This window comes from Melanerpes formicivorus, unplaced genomic scaffold (assembly GCF_026170545.1).
Source record: "Melanerpes formicivorus ecotype bairdi unplaced genomic scaffold, bMelFor1.0.p_v2 SCAF_8, whole genome shotgun sequence".
Taxonomy (NCBI): Eukaryota; Metazoa; Chordata; class Aves; order Piciformes; family Picidae; genus Melanerpes; species Melanerpes formicivorus.
In genome coordinates, this window is record NW_027142360.1 from 2,126,018 (window position 1) to 2,143,526 (window position 17,509).

Sequence of the window (17,509 nt, forward strand, 5' to 3'; positions counted from 1 at the left end):
TTTGTGTTGGTGTTCTGGGGATGCCCCTCTTGGATGCTCTGGGAAGGTGCTGGGGGGCAATGGGAAAGGGGAAGAAACAGCTCTAGACTCTCTCACAGGCAGCACTGCCAAGTTTGTGCCACAGTGGCAACCAAGTAAAAGAGATCAAGGCAGCTCACACAGGCAGCAGAAGGTCTCCTCCAGAGTTCAGTATAAATCCCTGATGTGTGAACAATGAGAAGCAGCCCTCCCTTGGGACGTGTGCCAGGAGCTGTGTGCATGCTGGGGCACTGATCCCCTTATGCTAACAGCTGGGAGGGTTTTTGCTGCTGGCACCTTGTGCTCTGCCCCACTGCTGCATATGCATGGCAGATCCTTGCCCCTGTGAACATGCTCAGGGCACAGGCTGCTGAAGTGAGACAGTAGTGAAGTTCTTCCCTTGTCCCACTGTTTTCATCATCCTCTCTCTCCTCCTGTTCCAGCTGCTGACCTTTGCAGCAAGTGGTCTGATTCAGAGAGCTTGGCAGCCAGGGAAGGGAAGACAGGCTGCTGGGTGAAGGAGACAGGGAGCAGCATAGGTTGCAACAGTTCTTCATCACATTGGCTTCTCTGCCAGAAGGAAGAGGAATAGTCAAGCACCAGGAGGGCTTGGGATTCTGTTGCACTTCAGAACAGACTAAGAGAAAAGGCAAAGTCAGTTCCTGGGCTAACACAGACACGCATGATGGCAAGCAAGCAGGTGTGGGGCATTTTGTGGGCATGGGATCACCCAGGCTTGCAGAAGCTTACCTAATTCTAGGAGTGAGGAAGCACAAGGAGAAAGATTTATGGCTGCAGTGCCTTGGCCCTCATAAGATATTCTAAGGATTTCTTGATGCCCTTGAGTTGGCACTCTGACTACACTGACAGATTCCTGGCCTGGCACTCTGTGGGCAGAACTGTGAACTGAGAGCTTATATTGATAAACAACCTTTACACTTTGCTGTCTTGCTGCTAAATTGATGCACCTCCATCTTCTCTGTGTGTGTAAATGTACCTCTCAACTCAGAGAGGCTGGCACCTTCCCTTTTAAGGATCTGCTGCATCCATGGTCCCTTCTAAGTGACCCAGGGAAGGTACTGGATCATCTCAAAGTTTCCAAGTCCTCAGAGAATCTTTCACAATTGTGGGCCCATACATAGCCTCCTTCTTGAGCACCACTCAAATAAGAACAACAGATTCCTTTGGGACCTGGAGCTCCATCCAGCTAAGAAGTGCAGGGAATACCTGTGTGTGGAGTGGGGAATGAGTACCACAGAACCAGGATTCTCCCACCAAGCTGCCTTCTTTGCTTGGAGCCTCTCTTGGCGGTGTGCCACTCATCCACACCCCCAGGATAGGCTCAGCAGGAAGGGGGGAGAGGCATTCACTGAACTGAAGGATGCTTGGGGGTGTAAAGGAGGAACTGAGACCAGAGAGGTGCCTCCCTCAGACCTGTCAGGTCCGGAGCAGCCTCAGTGCTTTTGTCAAGGGGCTGAGTGCGAGGATAAAGGACCCCAGCTACAACTGGCAATGGGATTAACCCCTGCAGGCAATTAAAGTTGTAGAGAAGGCTCTTCACAGCTGAGAGAAGGAGAAAAACTGGGATATGAATTAGGATTGGCAGGGCTGGTGACAAGCCACCACCCACAGCCAACTGTTCCCAGCTGGATCTGAAAATGTTATCTCAGCCTTCATGTAGAATCCCCCTCCACATCTCATTCAGTTACCAGTTTTTTGCCAGCAGCGTGAGAAGAGCAAAACCACCACTCTGTGGCAAGCAGAAAAGAGGAGGAAACTGGGCAGGCAGCTCACGTGTCCCCCCTTGGAGCCCCTCTCCCACTGCCTCAGCCGCTCTCCCCCTCAGCTGCCTTGGTTTCGCACGAGGAAGCCCGCACGTGGTCTGCCACGTTCAGTAACACTTGGAGAAGATGCTGACACACACATGGCTGGATTTCTTCCTAGCAGCTACCCCCTCAGATCTCCTCCTGCTGCTGCTCTGGGCCTCCTCCTCCATATGCCACACACTGGCTGTGCTGGGACTTTCCTGTCACTCCCATGTTGGGTATCCCAGCCTCCCCACCTGCTTCCACAGCTTCCCAAGGAATCCCACCTCTCCACAGCTGGCTAGGTCTTTCCCAGTGCTGCTTTCCTTGGCTCCCCTCTGGATGCTTTGTGCTTTCTCAGAGGGTGTGATGAGGCCTGGTGTCCTTGGTCTTCCTAATCCCTCCAACATCTCTGAGTCTTGTTCTTGTGCATTGGTCAGGGACGCTTGGGATGCAAACAATGTTTCCTGGTTAAGGTATGGGATGAGGAATCAAGACAGCTGGCTTCTCTCCTGCTTTTGCCATGGGCCTGCCAGGCAACTTTGGGAAAGCCTGGCCAAAATACCTTTATTCTGTGTGACTTTGATAAGACAACCACCTCTGCAGGACAGAACAGCATTGACAAGCCTATGTGATCTACTGCACGTGACAGCTTTGAAACTCTTGAGTGGGGACCTGAAGTGGGCTCCTAATGAGGCATCAAGAGCTGTGCAGCTGAAATTCAGCCAGCCATTGTTACCTCTGTCATCATTGACCCCACCATAAAATGGGGATAAAGTTGATGTTTCCTGAAGGGGCTTGAGGGGGAAGACTTGTTGGCAATCACATTTGCCTTTCAGAGGTCTCTACACGTTTTCATTCCAGACATCAGAAGCTTTCTGACCTCTTCACATCCCAGAGAACAGGGACAGGTTTTAATACATACCAAGCCAGGAATCTGGCAGGGTCCCTTGTAACACCAAAGTGGGTGCTGCATGCTCCCTACTTACTGTACAACTTTCTGTGTGTGACGTTTGTCTTAGTTGTGATGGATCCCTGTGAGTCAGACAGCAGCACCATTCCCTCTGCACTTGGGGCTCTAGGGTGCATTTAAAATGGACTTTCTGTGGTTGTAAGAGCACAGCACTAATGAATCCAGAACAGTTGTAACCAATCAGGAAGTGCTGGAAATGAAGCCCCCAGCTACTAAGCTTGGAAGCTCACTAGGGCAGTGACACACACTCCATGTGCCTGCAGCGTTGCCAAGCCTGGCTTCCACCTTTGGATGCTTCTGCTGTCCAAACAAACAACAAATGAAGAGCTGCTACTGGGGCAAGGTGACCTCTTGTGGTCAGTAATTCACTAGAATGACCTGGGTGTCTTAGGGCACCAAGAACCTGCTGGGGCATCATCCTCATCTAAACCCACTTGTGGTACTGTCATGATCAAAATTACCCATTAGGACTCATCAGCCAGGTCACTTCTTGAACTTTAAACTGCTGCAATGAGAGCCCATGGCTGCCATATGAGGACAGACTGAAGGAGTTGGGACTGTTCAGTCTGCAGAAGAGAAGGCTCCCAGGTGACCTCATTGTGGCCTTCCAGTATCTGAAGGGGGCCTATAGGAAGGCTGGGGAGGGACTGCTCAGGATCTCAGGTAGTGATAGGACTAGGGGGAATGGAATGAAGCTGGAGGTGGGGAGATTGAGGCTGGATGTGAGGAGGAGGTTCTTCACCATGAGAGTGGTGAAACGCTGGAATGTGTTGTCCGGGGAGGTGGTCGAGGCCCTGTCCCTGGAGGTGTTTAGGAGCAGGCTGGCTGAGGCTCTGGGCAGCCTGATCTAGTGTGGGGTGTCCCTGCCCATGGCAGGGGGGTTGGAACTAGATGATCCTTGTGGTCCCTTCCAACCCTGAATGAAACTATGAAACTATGTCTCCCTGCCCTCTTCTCCTGCAATAAATAAATCACAGAATCACAGAAAACATTTGGTTGGAAGAGACCTCCAAGCTCAGCCAGTCCAACCTTCGACCTATCACAGAAGGGTCAGCACTAAACCATGTCCCTAAGTGCCAGGCCCATACACAGCTTGAACACCTCCAAGGAGAAGTGAACATAGAACAAAATGTTTTAAACACTGGACTCTGAGGTATCTACATTATGGGTGATGGTAGTAAAAAGGAGTCCTAAATGCCACCAGAGGAGTAAAAAAAGACAGCCTCCTTGAAGTGTCCCCATGCTGTCCCTTTCTCTTCCTTAAAGTGTCCCCATGCTGTCCCTTTCTCTTCCTTGAAGTGTCTCCCTGTTGTCCCCCTTTCTCTTCCTTGAAGTGTCTCCAAGCTGTCCCTTTCTCTTCCTTGAAGTGTCTCCATGCTGTCCCTTTCTCTTCATAGTATCATAGTATCAGTCAGGGTTGGAAGGGACCGCAAGGATCATCTAGTTCCAACCCCCCTGCCATGGCCAGGGACACCCCACACTAGATCAGGCTGCCCAGAGCCTCATCCAGCCTGGGCTTAAACACCTCCAGGGACAGCACCCCAACCACCTCCCTGGACAACCCATTCCAGGGCTTCACCACTCTCAGGGGGAAGAACTTCCTCCTCACATCTAGTCTGAATCTCCCCACCTCCAGCTTCATTCCATTCCCCCTAGTCCTATCACTACCTGATATCCTGAGAAGTCCCTCCCCAGCCTTCCTGTAGCCCCCTTCAGATACTGGAAGGCCATAATTAGGTCACCTCGGAGCCTTCTCTTCTCCAGACTTCCTTGAAGTGTCTCCAAGCTGTCCTTTTCTCTTCCTTGAAGTGTCTCCAAGCTGTCCCCTTCTCTTCCTTGAAGTGTCTCCAAGCTGTCCCTTTCTCTTCCTTGAAGTGTCTCCATGCTGTCCCTTACTCTTCCTTGAAGTGTCTCCATGCTGTCCCCTTCTCTTCCTTGAAGTGTCCCCATGCTGTCCCTTTCTCTTCCTTAAAGTGTCCCCATGCTGTCCCTTACTCTTCCTTGAAGTGTCTCCAGGCTGTCCCTTTATGTGTCTCCATGCTGTCCCTTTCTCTTCTGCTTTCCTGCTAAAGGCTGAAGCAATTCAGCCTTGGAAAGGGGCAAGGGGCTTTGCCATCACTCGTGGAGCAGAGTGTTGGGGCGGGATGAGTGCCTGTGTGTACTTCCTGTTAATTTCTGGCTGGCATCTGTTGCAGCCTCTGTTATCTACCCTTTTCTAATATAGGTCACCCCCATGCCCTGCCAATGCTCCTAAGCCAGGCTGTTAACCGAGTCTGATCCCCGAGCCATGATCCAAGGGTTAGTAAAGAGGACTAGGAGAGATAATCGGAGACAGAGGTTGCTGGGCTGCATTTCTGACTGTGACTCATCCTGGTGACACAGTCATTTGTCTCTCTAGCCTCAGTGTCCCTGCCTGGAGAACTGGATAGCTCCATCCCCCTATCTGGAGCAGAGGCACTACTAGCTAGGACCTCAGCCTTCCTTGTGGGGGTCATTAAATACAACATCACATCCCCGCCACCTACAGCTATGGTAAGAGCCATTTCTAAAGCAGATGGATAGCTTTGGATAGAAGGTGTCACAGAATTGGGAAGTGTTACTAAAACAGTATGTGGATGCAGTAAACTGAAACCCTCCCCACCCTCACATGCACTCCTCGGGTCCTGACTTATGGAAGCTAAGGCTTGAGAGTGATGCTGCAAATGTTGCTGGTGTCTGAGCAGGGAGAAGGGAGGCACAAGACTGTGATAGTGCCTGCTGTAGCTTTTGTGCCCTGGGAAGTGCAGCAGAGTCATTACAATCTCTTCAGCATCTCCCCCCGCAAGCAGTAAAGTTCCCTGCTCAAGCTAATTAGGGGAATCCTCATTAGAGAGTTCTCTAGAGTCTGACAGCAGGCCAAATGTCCAAGTGGCACTTCAGCTCAGTGTATTTTTGGCCACTGGAGCCCATGGGCCAGAAATGGATGATTTCATTCTGTTGCTTTGAGCTGAAGCTAAAAAAGTTGCCTTTTGCTGTCCTATATCAACTGGCAAGAAGAAAAGGCCATGGCCAGCCCCAAAGGCTGCTCTGCTCATTCCTCCAGAAGCTGGAACAAAGATTCAACTCCAAGCATGGGGAAGAAAGCTCTGGAAGCCATGCCCCATGGATCATAGGGCATGTGGCTGACATGTTGCTCCAGGGAGAAGGAACCATCCAGCAAGCCTGGAAGAAAGACTAACACCTGGTTTGTGGAGCCCTTGGGTGACTTCAGGGCAATGCAGATCAACCTTGAGCCCCAACACCCAGGCAATGCCATGCTAGCTCTGAGTGGATGGCACAGTGGCTCTCCTCCTGGGCTGGGGGGACAGGGGGGGCACTCCTAGGTGGAGCAGGCTGCCCAGGGCAGGTTGTGGAGTGTCCCTCTCTGAAGGTGTTCAAAACCCACCTGGATGTGTTCCTGTGTGACCTGCTCTAGGTGCTCCTGCTCTGGCAGGGGGGTTGGACTGGATGAGCTTTTGAGGTCCCTTCCAGCCCCTCACATTCTGTGACTCTGTGATTGATTCTGTGATTCTTGCAAAGCCCTCACTGCTGGAAAAGTCCCCAGCTGTCAGGCTGAATGCATCCAGCCAGATTTGGTGGTGCTCTGGAGAGCCTTGAGGTGTGGGGGAGTGCCAGTTGCCCCAGGATTACAGACTTCCCAGTGCTGCCCTGGCAGTGAGACCAGCTGGCCTGGCGCTCTGCAGAGAAGAAGGCATCTCTTGGGCCCCAGTAAAGCAGCTAATTAAGTCAGAATTCCACATAAGTCAGAGAAAACCTTTAAAAAGGAAACCCTCAGAAATCCTCTCTGCCTTCTTGGTCTCTCTTGGCTGCAGAATATCAATCACCAAGGGTCTGAGAAGCTTGTGGGCAATAGATGCATGGAAGAAATGGTTGGGTTCTTTGTTTGTTTTGTTTTGTTTTTCTTTATTCCTGGATGGCTGGAATCAAAATTTCTCCATAAACATACTCCTTCAAGGTATAAATGCAGAATCTCATTGTTCCCTGCTCTTCACCAGCCAGGAATTGTTCTATATGCTCAGGGAGGTGGCGGAAGCCTCATGCCCGGAGGTTTTTAAGGCCAGGCTGGATGTGGGTCTGAGCAACCTGATCTAGCGTGAGGTGTCCCTGCCCATGGCAGGGGAGTTGGAGCTAGATGATCCCAGAGGTCCCTTCCAACCCTAACAATTCCATGATTCTACATCTCCTTCTCTGCCACCTGAGCATATGTTATGCTTGGAGAAGCAGGCAGTTTTGTGCAAGACACGGATGTTGATGAATATGGGTCACAGAAGAGACCCTGCTACATATGCAAGCCCAACCCTGGGCACAGATTTGCAAATGTAAGCTAGATTGGCAGCTCTGTCTGCATATGTAGAGGAAGCTAGCTGCTTTTGAGCCCCAGGAACACGTGTGTGAGTGCACAAGGGGTGGCTGCTAGCTGTGGGGCGGGGAGCGCCGCGTTTGTGTGACACGCTGTTAAAATAATCTGGGGTTTATCAAGGCGCCTCCATCTTTGGTGCATGTTGCAGTGCAGGAGGCAGCATCAAAGCCTGAACAGGTGTTAATCACTATGCACTGTAATAAATTCTAAACATAGGGAAAGGGCTTATTTATACCCTGCTGCTCCTCCCACCCCGCGCTCCCCGCCGGAGCCCTGGCTCTGCCTGGCAGAAGGAAGTGTCCCTGAGGTGTCCGAGGGGAGTGCACCAGCTGGACTTGCACTACCAGAGCAGAAGGAACTAGGGAGAGAAACCTATTGCAATGGACTGCCCAGGGAGGTGGTGGGCTCAGTGTCCCTGGAGGTGTTTAAGGAAAGGCTGGATGAGGCATTTAGGGTTGGGTGATCAGATGGACTTGATGATCTTGGAGCCAACCTGGTTGATTCTGTGACCCTGCCACCATCCCTGGGCCTGGGTATGCTGGTCCTGCTCCCGGCCCTTCACTCTTGCCTGGGGAAGGAGTGGCTCAATGGTACAGAGCAGCGAGCGGGGAGGGGGAGACAGCAGTGCACGGCCTGAGTGGGAGCCTGAGCTGAGGGGACACCTCAGAGGGAAGCTGTGTCACCAAGCACCCCAGGAAGCTGCTTTGTTTTTGTTTTTTGTTTTGAAGAGCTTAGCCCCCCCTGACTGGAGCCAAGCCAGCTGATACAGATGGGGTGTTACAAAACAGAGCCAAAAGGCAGGAGCGCAAGGAACAGAGCTATCTATAACCCTGACAAAGTTAGACGGAGTGAAGGTGGGCAAGAAGGAAAAGCCAGAGCGTGGCAGGCAGCCCCTGCCGCTAGGAGCAAGGACACAATGATTCGGCAGCAGGATTTGGAGCTATCCAGCGGGCAGATAAGGCTCTGTGCCTGTCAGCTTAACTCTGCCGTTTATGCCTGTGCTGTAGGGAGTTAAATAGAGCACACGGAGAGCCTGCTGCTGGGGAGTGAAAGTCAAGGAGGGAGAGGGGAAGAAGAGGCTGTAACTGGGCAGTGCCCGGGGGAGTCGGGTGGAAGTGGCTGTGAGCAGAGCCCCTCCAGGTAAGTGCTTGTGGTTTTTCATCCTCCTCGTCGGTCCCGACATCCAGGGACAGGAGACTCCAGGGGTGGCATGTAGAATGGAGGCACTGATATGGGGGATGCCGAGAGTCTCCTTCTCAGCCAGGGTGAGTGCAAGCACTGAATGGGGACAGCTATCTGTTGTGGCTTCTCCCTCAGCAGGGACTGCAGGGAAAGGGCTTGCTTTGGGGACCTGCAGCAGGTGAAGGTCAGATGAATTTCAGTGCCGTGAGAGGTGTTCATCCATTTGCTGCACTGGCATGTGGGTGAATGATCTAAACAGCCTTGCAAAATGTACAGGTCTGGGCACTGAACCTGCTCATCGTTCTCATTGAGATGCTAATTCAAATATTTCCTGGTCATTTACATTCCCATATAAAACAAATCAGTCATGGAGACCTGGGGGAGGGGAGGCAGCTGGCACGTGTGTGGGGAGAGCGTCCCGGTGGGAGCGCAGCACCCAAGGCAAGTAACGGCCCTGGATGTTGCCAGAGCCCCTCAGAGGGGATGGAGGATGCCTTATTTCTGTCCCCTGGCTGAAATTTATCCTTCCCTCTGCCACTGCAATGGTGGGTGGCACGTCAGAGAGCAAGCAGGGGGGAGACAGAGGGTCTGTGGTGTCTCTCCTTTCCCTGCTTGTCTGTATCCAAGAGGGAAGTAGGAAGGAAGTTTTAACCTGTTGTCAGTCACTTATTGTCAGGGGAGAGTTTATGGTCTTTGGGTTTCTAATTAGATGGAGTATTTTGCCTTCTTCTAATTAAGATGTAATTCCTCTCTTTTCATCCCTCCCACTCAGTCTCCCCTGCCCCAGGTCCTCCCTTCTCCAAGGCTGGCTCAGTACTCAGCCACTGCAGTTGCTGCAGTGTGAAATCCCCAAGCTGAAGCTGTGCTCTGCTCAGCCCTGCTCTAGCCACCACATCCTTTTTCCCCTTAAACCAGACCCACCACTTCCTTTTCCCTTAAACCAGACACACCAAATCCCTTTCCCTTAAACCAGACCCACCACATCCTTTCCCCTTAAACCAGACCCACCACATCATTTTTTTTCGCTTAAATCAGAGCTAGAACATCCTTTTCTCTTAAACCAGAGCCACCACATCATTTTCCTCTTAAACCAGACCCACCACATCATTTTTTCTCTTAAACCAGAGCTGGAACATCCTTCTCTCTTAAACCAGAGCCACCACATCATTTTCCTCTTAAATCAGACCCACCATATCATTTACCCTTAAACCAGACCACCACATCCTTTTCCCCCTTAAACCAGACCCACCACATCTTTTCCCCTTAAACCAGACCCACCACATCATTTTTTTCACTTAAACCAGAGCTAGAACATCCTTTTCTCTTAAACCAGAGCCACCACATCATTTTCCTCTTAAACCAGACCCACCACATCTTTTTCCCCCTTAAACCAGAGCTATCACATCTTTTTTCCCCCTTAAATCAGACCCACCACATCCTTTTCCCTTGAACCAGACCCACCACATCTTTTTCCCCCTTAAACCAGAGCTATCACATCTTTTTTCCCCCTTAAATCAGACCCACCACATCCTTTTCCCTTGAACCAGACCCACCACATCTTTTTCCCCCTTAAACCAGAGCTATCACATCTTTTTTCCCTCTAAATCCAGACCCACCGCATCCTTTGCCCTTAAATGAGACCCACCACACTCCTTTCCCTTAAACCAGACCCACCACATCCTTTTTCCCCTTAAACCAGACCCACCACATCCTTTTTCCCCTTAAACCAGACCCACCACATCCTTTTTCCCCTTAAACCAGACCCACCATATCCTTTTCCCTTAAACCAGAGTCACCATATCTTTTTCTCCCTTAAACCAGAGCCACCACATCCTTTTTTCCCCTTAAACCAGAGCCACCACATCCTTTCCCCTTAAACCAGAGCCACCACATCATTTTCCCTTAAACCAGACCCACCACATACTTTCCCCCTTAAACCAGAGCTATCACATCTTTTTCCCCCCCTTAAACCAGAGCCACCACATCCTTTTCCCTTAAGCCAGACCCACCACATCATTTCCCCCATAAACCAGAGCCGCCATATCCTTTCCTCCTTAAACTAGAGCTATCACATCTTTTTTTCCCCCTTAAACCAGAGCCACCACATCCTTTCCCCCATAAACCAGAGCCACCACATCCTATCCTCCTTAAACCAGAGCTATCACATCTTTTTTTCCCCCTTTAACCAGAGCCACCACATTCTTTTCCTTTAAACCAGAAAGGAAGTGCTGCTAGAGAACAGGGGGCAGAGAGAAGCAGCTTGGCAGCTGCTAGTGCCCAGACCTCACTGAACCTGAGCTGTCCACGAAGGAGAGGATGCACAGGTGGTACCAGCCTTCGAAACAGTGAGAGGGGATCATCTGGAGTCTGCTGCCCTGGCAGTGTCACCTCAGCATTGCATCAGGTTAACCTTGAGCACAAGGCTGCCATAGGCACCACTGCAGGCCCTTCAGCACGAACTTGTCTCTTTGGCACTCAGGTGAATCAGGCCTTATTTCTGCACAGGGAGGTTCAAAGTGAATTAACTTGTGCCTTCATCACGCTGTGCCTCTTGAACCATCCTTTATCTGGCCTCCAAAGTGGAGTTGATGCAACAGCAGCACCCTAATAGAGGGAAGGGAAAGGACAGCACTGAGTCTAGATCGGCATTCTGCAGCGAGGGAACTGAATCTGCTCTTCTCTGCTCTCCCCAGCCAGGACCTGGCAGGAAGGCTACAAGACCATTCCTCCTGCCTGTGGGGCTGTGTGCCAGGCTGGCTGGTGGATGTGAGGACACGCTGGAGAAGACAACCATGCTGCCTACAAGCTCTGGCCACCAGTGGAGAAGCAGGTTCCTCATGAGGTGGCAAGAGGCTTGTCGTAAGTAATGCCTACTCAGGTACTAAGTATGGTGATCCTGTTTGTCAAGGGAGTGGAAAGAAAATAGGTCACATCAGGGTTAAGAATAGGGGAGAGGGACAGCTAAGAATGGAGATGTTTGAACTAATTCCTGATTCCTTTAGAGGCCAAGCTAGCTGGGAGGGAGAGCGAGATTCTGAAGCTGAAGATGGGCTTAAAGTGGGACAGTGAGTGATGATTGCTTCTGAATTCCAGTGGGTCTGGCAGGTGAGAAACAGAATGCACTGCACAAAAATACACTCCAAACAGGTCTCATACAGGCATCCCAGAAGCTGCAGACTCCTCTCTGTGGTAGGAATTTATATGCAGGCTGCTGAGCAAGGGTCCCAGCTCTTCAAAGCAGAAGTCATGACAGTTTAGAAGGGAATGCAGGACGCCAATGCAGAATTCCCCTGCTGGGCACTGCCACATGTAGTGAAAATCAAGGAGTAAATACAAGAAGATCTCTTTTAAATGAAATTGTAAAAATCCAGCCTTGTGCAGCTTCCCAGTGGACCAAGGCATCTGCAACAGTATCCCTGAGCACAGAGCAGAGACTGCTAAGGTGATGTGGGGCTTCAGGGAATGCACCTGAACTTTGGAGAAGCATCTGCAGGAGCAGAGGCAAGGGAGCACTTGGAGAGTGTCCATCACTGCTGCATGCCCAGCAGCCGAGCAGGTCTGTGGTTTCCCTTGCTCCTGCCCCCTGATCAAATTTGGGGCTGGGGGAATGATTTCCTTTCCCAGAAGACAAGCATCTCTGTAATCCATCCTCACAGACTAGACTGCCATATAAATTATTGAGAGTGAATTCCACTGAGTCTTGTCTTAATCTGATACACCTGGATCAGCTTTCTGCCACCTACTAGAGTCACCAAACACTCCACAGAGTAACTTCATCTTCCCCTAACACTAAACCCACATATTCCTCATCCTCACACAGGGTTGGAAGACAGCTTCAGGTTCTGCCTATTGCTTCCTTGCCTCTCTTGCCTGTAGTGCTGCTTCCTCATCAGTGTGATGAATTCCTTGGTCTCAGCTCACCTCTTGCAGAGACTGAAAATTAAACCAGACCCTTCTCTCCTTTGTTTTAGTAAAACATTTCCAAGTGCATAAAGAAATACATGTGTAGCAACAAGACATTTTTTGGCATGTTCTACATGGCTGCAGAAACTTGGCATGAGTCCTGTTCCTGAGCATAACCACAGCCAGCTGCCTGAAGCTTTCATCCTACCCAGCCACTGCCAGCTTGCATTCTGGTGGAACCTCATAGCCACCCAGCCAGGGCCAGTGGCAGGTAGGCATTGTGAGAGCGAAGCCCTGAGCAGACTGCCACCTGTATAGCATTACATACAGTCTGCTCTTGCCTTTCTGGGTGTACAAAGCAGATAAATGTTATCTCATCATCATAGCTGCCAATCTATTATTAATACTATACCTTTGTTAAGCACCCAGGGAAAGGCAGGGTCACTTCAGTGACTCATGGCTCTCTCCCTTCCCCACTCCAGCTCCCATTCTTTCAGTTCTCTGCCTACAACAAGAGCGTGATGTGTTCTGAATGGAATCAAATATCAGACAGACAAACAGTCCCTGTGCCAGTCTGCAGCCTCTGATCTGCTCTCAAGGCAGCCTCTGCTGTTCACCCCAATGTTTGCATGACAAGAAGGCAGAGAGGAGCTCAGGGTAAAGATGTGTCACCATAAGGATCCATAATTATCACTAAAAATCACATGGATTTGCTGTACCTAGGCTGAGGTAAACCTGAGATCTCAGCTGCAGGACAGAAAACAATACATGTGAAAGGAGGATGAAATAAAGAAGAGCTGAGACACTCTCTCTCTGAACACATATCATTTGGTCCTTAACAAAGTCATAGAGCTGAGGCCATACGGATCCAAACTGTGTGGTTCTCCTCAGGCTACCAGTCCAAAAACCTGCCAGTGCCAACAAGGATTACTGGGAACACAAACAGGCCCTGTGCAGGGGTGAAGTACGAAGGCAGCAACACTGCCAGAAGCCAAGTGGCTATGAAAAATGGGCTATGGCTCAGACTAAGCTCTAGAGGATGGCACGAGGCAAGAGAGGCAGAGTGTGGCTGACTGCAGAGGCGTTCCAAGCAGAGCTGCTCCAGAGCACAGTCCTCCACTGTCTCTCTCTCCTATGGCAGTGCTTTCACAATTCCTTTGGTGGTAAGAAACAACACACCTGCTTGGACATTATTTGGGAGGGGGAGGAAACCCCAAACCAACAACTGGACAGAACAACTTGGTTTCCAGTATAGGAAAGAATGGCAAAGCAATAAATGCATCCACTTCAACTACTCTTCACTCCTTAAAAGACTCTACCAGCTCCAGCTGACTGTGTTCTCTGAAGAAAATTAGAATAGAATAGAATAGAATAGAATAGAATAGAATAGACCAGGCCAGGTTGGAAGAGACCTTCAAGATCATCGTGTCCAACCTATCAGCCAATCCAACCCACCTAAACAACTAACCCATGGCACCAAGCACCCCATCAAGTCTCCTCCTGAACACCTCCAATGATGGTGACTCCACCACCTCCCCAGGCAGCCCATTCCAATGGGCAATCACTCTCTCTGTGTAGAACTTCTTCCTAACCTCCAGCCTAAACCTCCCCTGGTGCAGCCTGAGACTGTGTCCTCTTGTTCTGGTACTGGTTGCCTGGCAGAAGAGACCAACCTCTGCCTGTCTACAACCTCCCTTCAGGTAGTTGTAGAGGGCAATAAAGTCACCCCTGAGCCTCCTCTTCTCCAGGCTAAGCAACCCCAGCTCCCTCAGTCTCTCCTCACAGGGCTGTGTTCCAAACCCCTCACCAACTTTGTTGCCCTTCTCTGGACTTGTTCCAGCAAGTCAACCTCCTTCCTAAAATGGGTGAAGGGAGAGGACCAGGCAGGACATACAGACAAACCTGCTTCAGTTTTAGCCAGATGCTCAAGCTTGTCACCTTCAAAATGAGCAGGAGAGCTGAATTTGCTTCCCACATTGGAGAAAGTCATCCCAAGGCCACCAAAGGAACGAAGCCGAAGAAGGCAAATGTTTTACACAGTCTGCTTAAACATAACTCCCACTCCTCTAATGACAGGAGGCACAAAACTTTCCTCCTTGTGGCTGAGGTTTCTGTGGCACAGAAATGGGAGTTTTAACCAATCCCTGGCTGTAACTAATTGCACTGGTTGCCAGGAAGGGTTGGTGAGTAGTGTCCTGCTGCCGTGCAGGGGCTCCGGCCCCCTGCCTGCAGTGGTGACCCACAACAGCTCCACAAAAACGCTGGGTTTTGGATTGCCCAACAGCACTTTTCAGGCATTTCAGGAGAAAGGGGATGGGTGCTAACCTTTTTCTTACCACCTCTTTCTTCAACTGCCAACCTGCAATTTTTTTCCCCCATGTCCATTGCTCTGGGAGTTTTTGGTCAGAGGAGATATTGTGGAGCTGTGCTGTGGGACTCAGAAGCTGAGAGCAACGCCAAGTACCAAGGGCCCAGCAGCCTAGGGTCTCCTTGCTACTTTTTAACATCTTTCTTGGTCATCCCTTTGTGATGTAATCTAACTAATGAAAAAAGCCTTTCATCACAAGGCCCACTGCAAACAGTACCCTGATTTAGGGGCCAGCTTAGGTCCCAGTCCGATCGATCGCAAAGATCAGAATTCCCACTGAGAGGCAGGGTGCATTGTTTTCATGCTTCTGAAAAGCTTCTCATTAACTTGTCTATTTCTAGAAAAAATACAATAAAAATAGAGCTTCTTAAATCTATAGCAGTGGTGAGGATGGGAAAGCAGGGGTGAGGCTGGGAAGGCAGTGGTGAGCCTGGGAAGGCAGTGGTGAGGCTGGGAAGGCAGTGCTGAGGCTGAGAAAGCAGTGGTGAGCCTGGGAAGGCAGTGTTGAGGCTGGGAAGGCAGTGCTGAGGCTGAGAAAGCAGTGGTGAGCCTGGGAAGGCAGTGGTGAGGATGGGAAGACAGTAGTGAGGCTGGGAATGCAGTGCTGACGGTAAGAAAGCAGTGGTAAGGGTGGGAAGGCAGTGGTGAGGCTGGGAAAGCAGTGGAGAGGCTGGGAAGGCAGTGGTGAGGATGGGAAGGCAGTGGTGAAGTTGGGAAGGCAGTGTTGAGGCTGGGAAGGCAGTGTTGAGGCTGGAAAGGCAGTGTTGAGGCTGGGAAGGCAGTGGTGAGGCTGGGAAGGCAGTGGTGAGGCTGGAAAGGCAGTGGTGAGGCTGGGAAGGCAGTGGTGAGGCTGGGAAGACAGTAGTGAGGCTGGGAATGCAGTGCTGATGGTAAGAAAGCAGTGCTGAGGGTGGGAAGGCAGTGGTGAGGCTGGGAAAGCAGTGGAGAGGATGGAAAAGCATTGGTGAGAATGGGAAAGCAGTGATGAGGATGGGAAAGCATTGGTGAGGCTGGGAAGGCAGTGTTGAGGCTGGGAAGGCAGTGCTGAGGCTGGGAAGGCAGTGAAGGCAGTGTTGAGGATGGGAAGGCAGTGATGAGGATGGGAAAGCATTGGTGAGGCTGGGAAGGCAGTGTTGAGGCTGGGAAGGCAGTGCTGAGGCTGGGAAGGCAGTGAAGGCAGTGTTGAGGATGGGAAGGCAGTGTTGAGGCTGGGAAGGCAGTGGTGAGGCTGGGAAAACAGTGGTGAGGCTGGGAAGGCAGTGAGGCAGTGGTGATGCTGGGAAGGCAGTGGTGAGGATGGGAAAACAGTGGTGAGGCTGGGAAGGCAGTGTTGAGGCTGGGAAGGCAGTGGTGAGGCTGGGAAGGTAGTGCTGAGTGTGAGGAAGCAGTGGTGAGGCTGGGAAGGCAGTGAAGGCAGTGTTGAGGCTGGGAAGGCAGTGTTGAGGCTGGGAAGGCAGTGGTGAGGCTGGGAAGGCAGTGGTGAGGCTGGGAAGACAGTAGTGAGGCTGGGAATGCAGTGCTGATGGTAAGAAAGCAGTGCTGAGGGTGGGAAGGCAGTGGTGAGGCTGGAAAAGCAGTGGTGAGGATGGAAAAGCAGTGGTGAGGATGGGAAGGCAGTGGTGAGGCTGAGAAAGCAGTGGTGAGCCTGAGAAAGCAGTGCTGAGGCTGGGAAAGCAGTGCTGAGGCTGGAAAGGCAGTGTTGAGGCTGGGAAGGCAGTGGTGAGGCTGAGAAAGCAGTGGTGAGGCTGGGAAGGCAGTGGTGAGGCTGGGAAGGCAGTGCTGAGGCTGGGAAAGCAGTGGTGAGAATGGGAAAGCAGTGATGAGGATGGGAAAGCATTGGTGAGGCTGGGAAGGCAGTGGTGAGGCTGGGAAGGCAGTGCTGAGGCTGAGAAAGCAGTGGTGAGCCTGGGAAGGCAGTGTTGAGGCTGGGAAGGCAGTGTTGAGGCTGGGAAAGCAGTGCTGAGGCTGGGAAGGCAATGTTGAGGCTGGGAAGGCAGTGCTGAGGCTGAGAAGGCAGTGCTGAGGCTGAGAAAGCAGTGAAGGCAGTGCTGAGGCAGGGAAAGCAAAGCACTGCTCTAATACATGCTCTCTCTCTCCCCTGCTTTTCACCTCCCAGTGCTTGGCTGTTGGCTATCGCTATGTGCTGCTGAGTCCTTCTTTGCTTGTCCTTCCTCCTGCAAGTGTAACAGTGGCAACCTGGAAGTGGACTGCAGCGGCTTGGGCCTCTCTTCCATCCCCTCAGACATCCCCACAAACACCAGGACCTTCCTCTTTCTCAACAACAAACTCAGCATCTTGCCAGGAGCAGTGTTTTCCAACCTCTCTGCCCTGCAGAGGCTGGATCTATCCAACAATTTCTTGGACCAGCTCCCTCAGAATATCTTCAGTGACCTGGGGAACCTCACAGAGCTGCAGCTGAGGAACAACAGCATCCGGGCCTTGGACAAGGACCTGCTGCAGCACACGGCCCTGCTGCGCCAGCTGGACCTCTCCATCAACGGCCTGGCCCAGATCCCCTCGGGCATCTTTGACGACCTGCCCGCTCTCCGCTCCCTCTCTCTCAAGTCCAATCGCCTGCAGAGCCTGGACAGGGTGACCTTTGAACCACTAACCAGCCTACAGCAACTCCAAGTTGGGGATAACCCCTGGGAGTGTGACTGCAACCTCCGAGACTTCAAGCACTGGATGGAGTGGTTCTCCTACAGAGGTAGGTGCTGGGGCAGGGGGAGCCAGGGGCAGAGGTGCTGGTCTGCCGTGGAAAGACAGACAAAGGCAGGCAGAGAAGAACCAGAAGCAGATATATCTGACAGGCCAGGCTGGCCTGGATGCCAGATTTCAGCCAAGGAGCAGGAAGGCTGTGC

At 51.5% G+C, this 17,509-nt stretch overlaps 2 protein-coding genes across 4 annotated transcripts in view; one reads left to right on the top strand and one right to left on the bottom strand.

Annotated features, from left to right (window-relative positions):
- Positions 1-17,509, bottom strand: part of CACNA2D4 (calcium voltage-gated channel auxiliary subunit alpha2delta 4) — a 197,890-nt gene that overhangs the window by 38,993 nt on the left and 141,388 nt on the right.
- The window catches only part of LRTM2 (leucine rich repeats and transmembrane domains 2), a 29,602-nt gene that overhangs the window by 4,994 nt on the left and 7,099 nt on the right, over positions 1-17,509 (top strand). The window contains exons 2-4 of one of the 3 annotated variants that reach the window (XM_068141827.1): positions 8,203-8,335; positions 11,071-11,236; positions 16,765-17,355. In XM_068141827.1, the coding sequence (XP_067997928.1) occupies positions 11,170-11,236; positions 16,765-17,355 (658 nt within the window). In that variant the 5' untranslated portion in view covers positions 8,203-8,335; positions 11,071-11,169. Of the gene's footprint in view, positions 1-8,202; positions 8,336-8,365; positions 11,237-16,764; positions 17,356-17,509 lie in introns of those variants that run through there. The other 2 variants (XM_068141828.1, XM_068141825.1) reach the window with 2 other exon arrangements.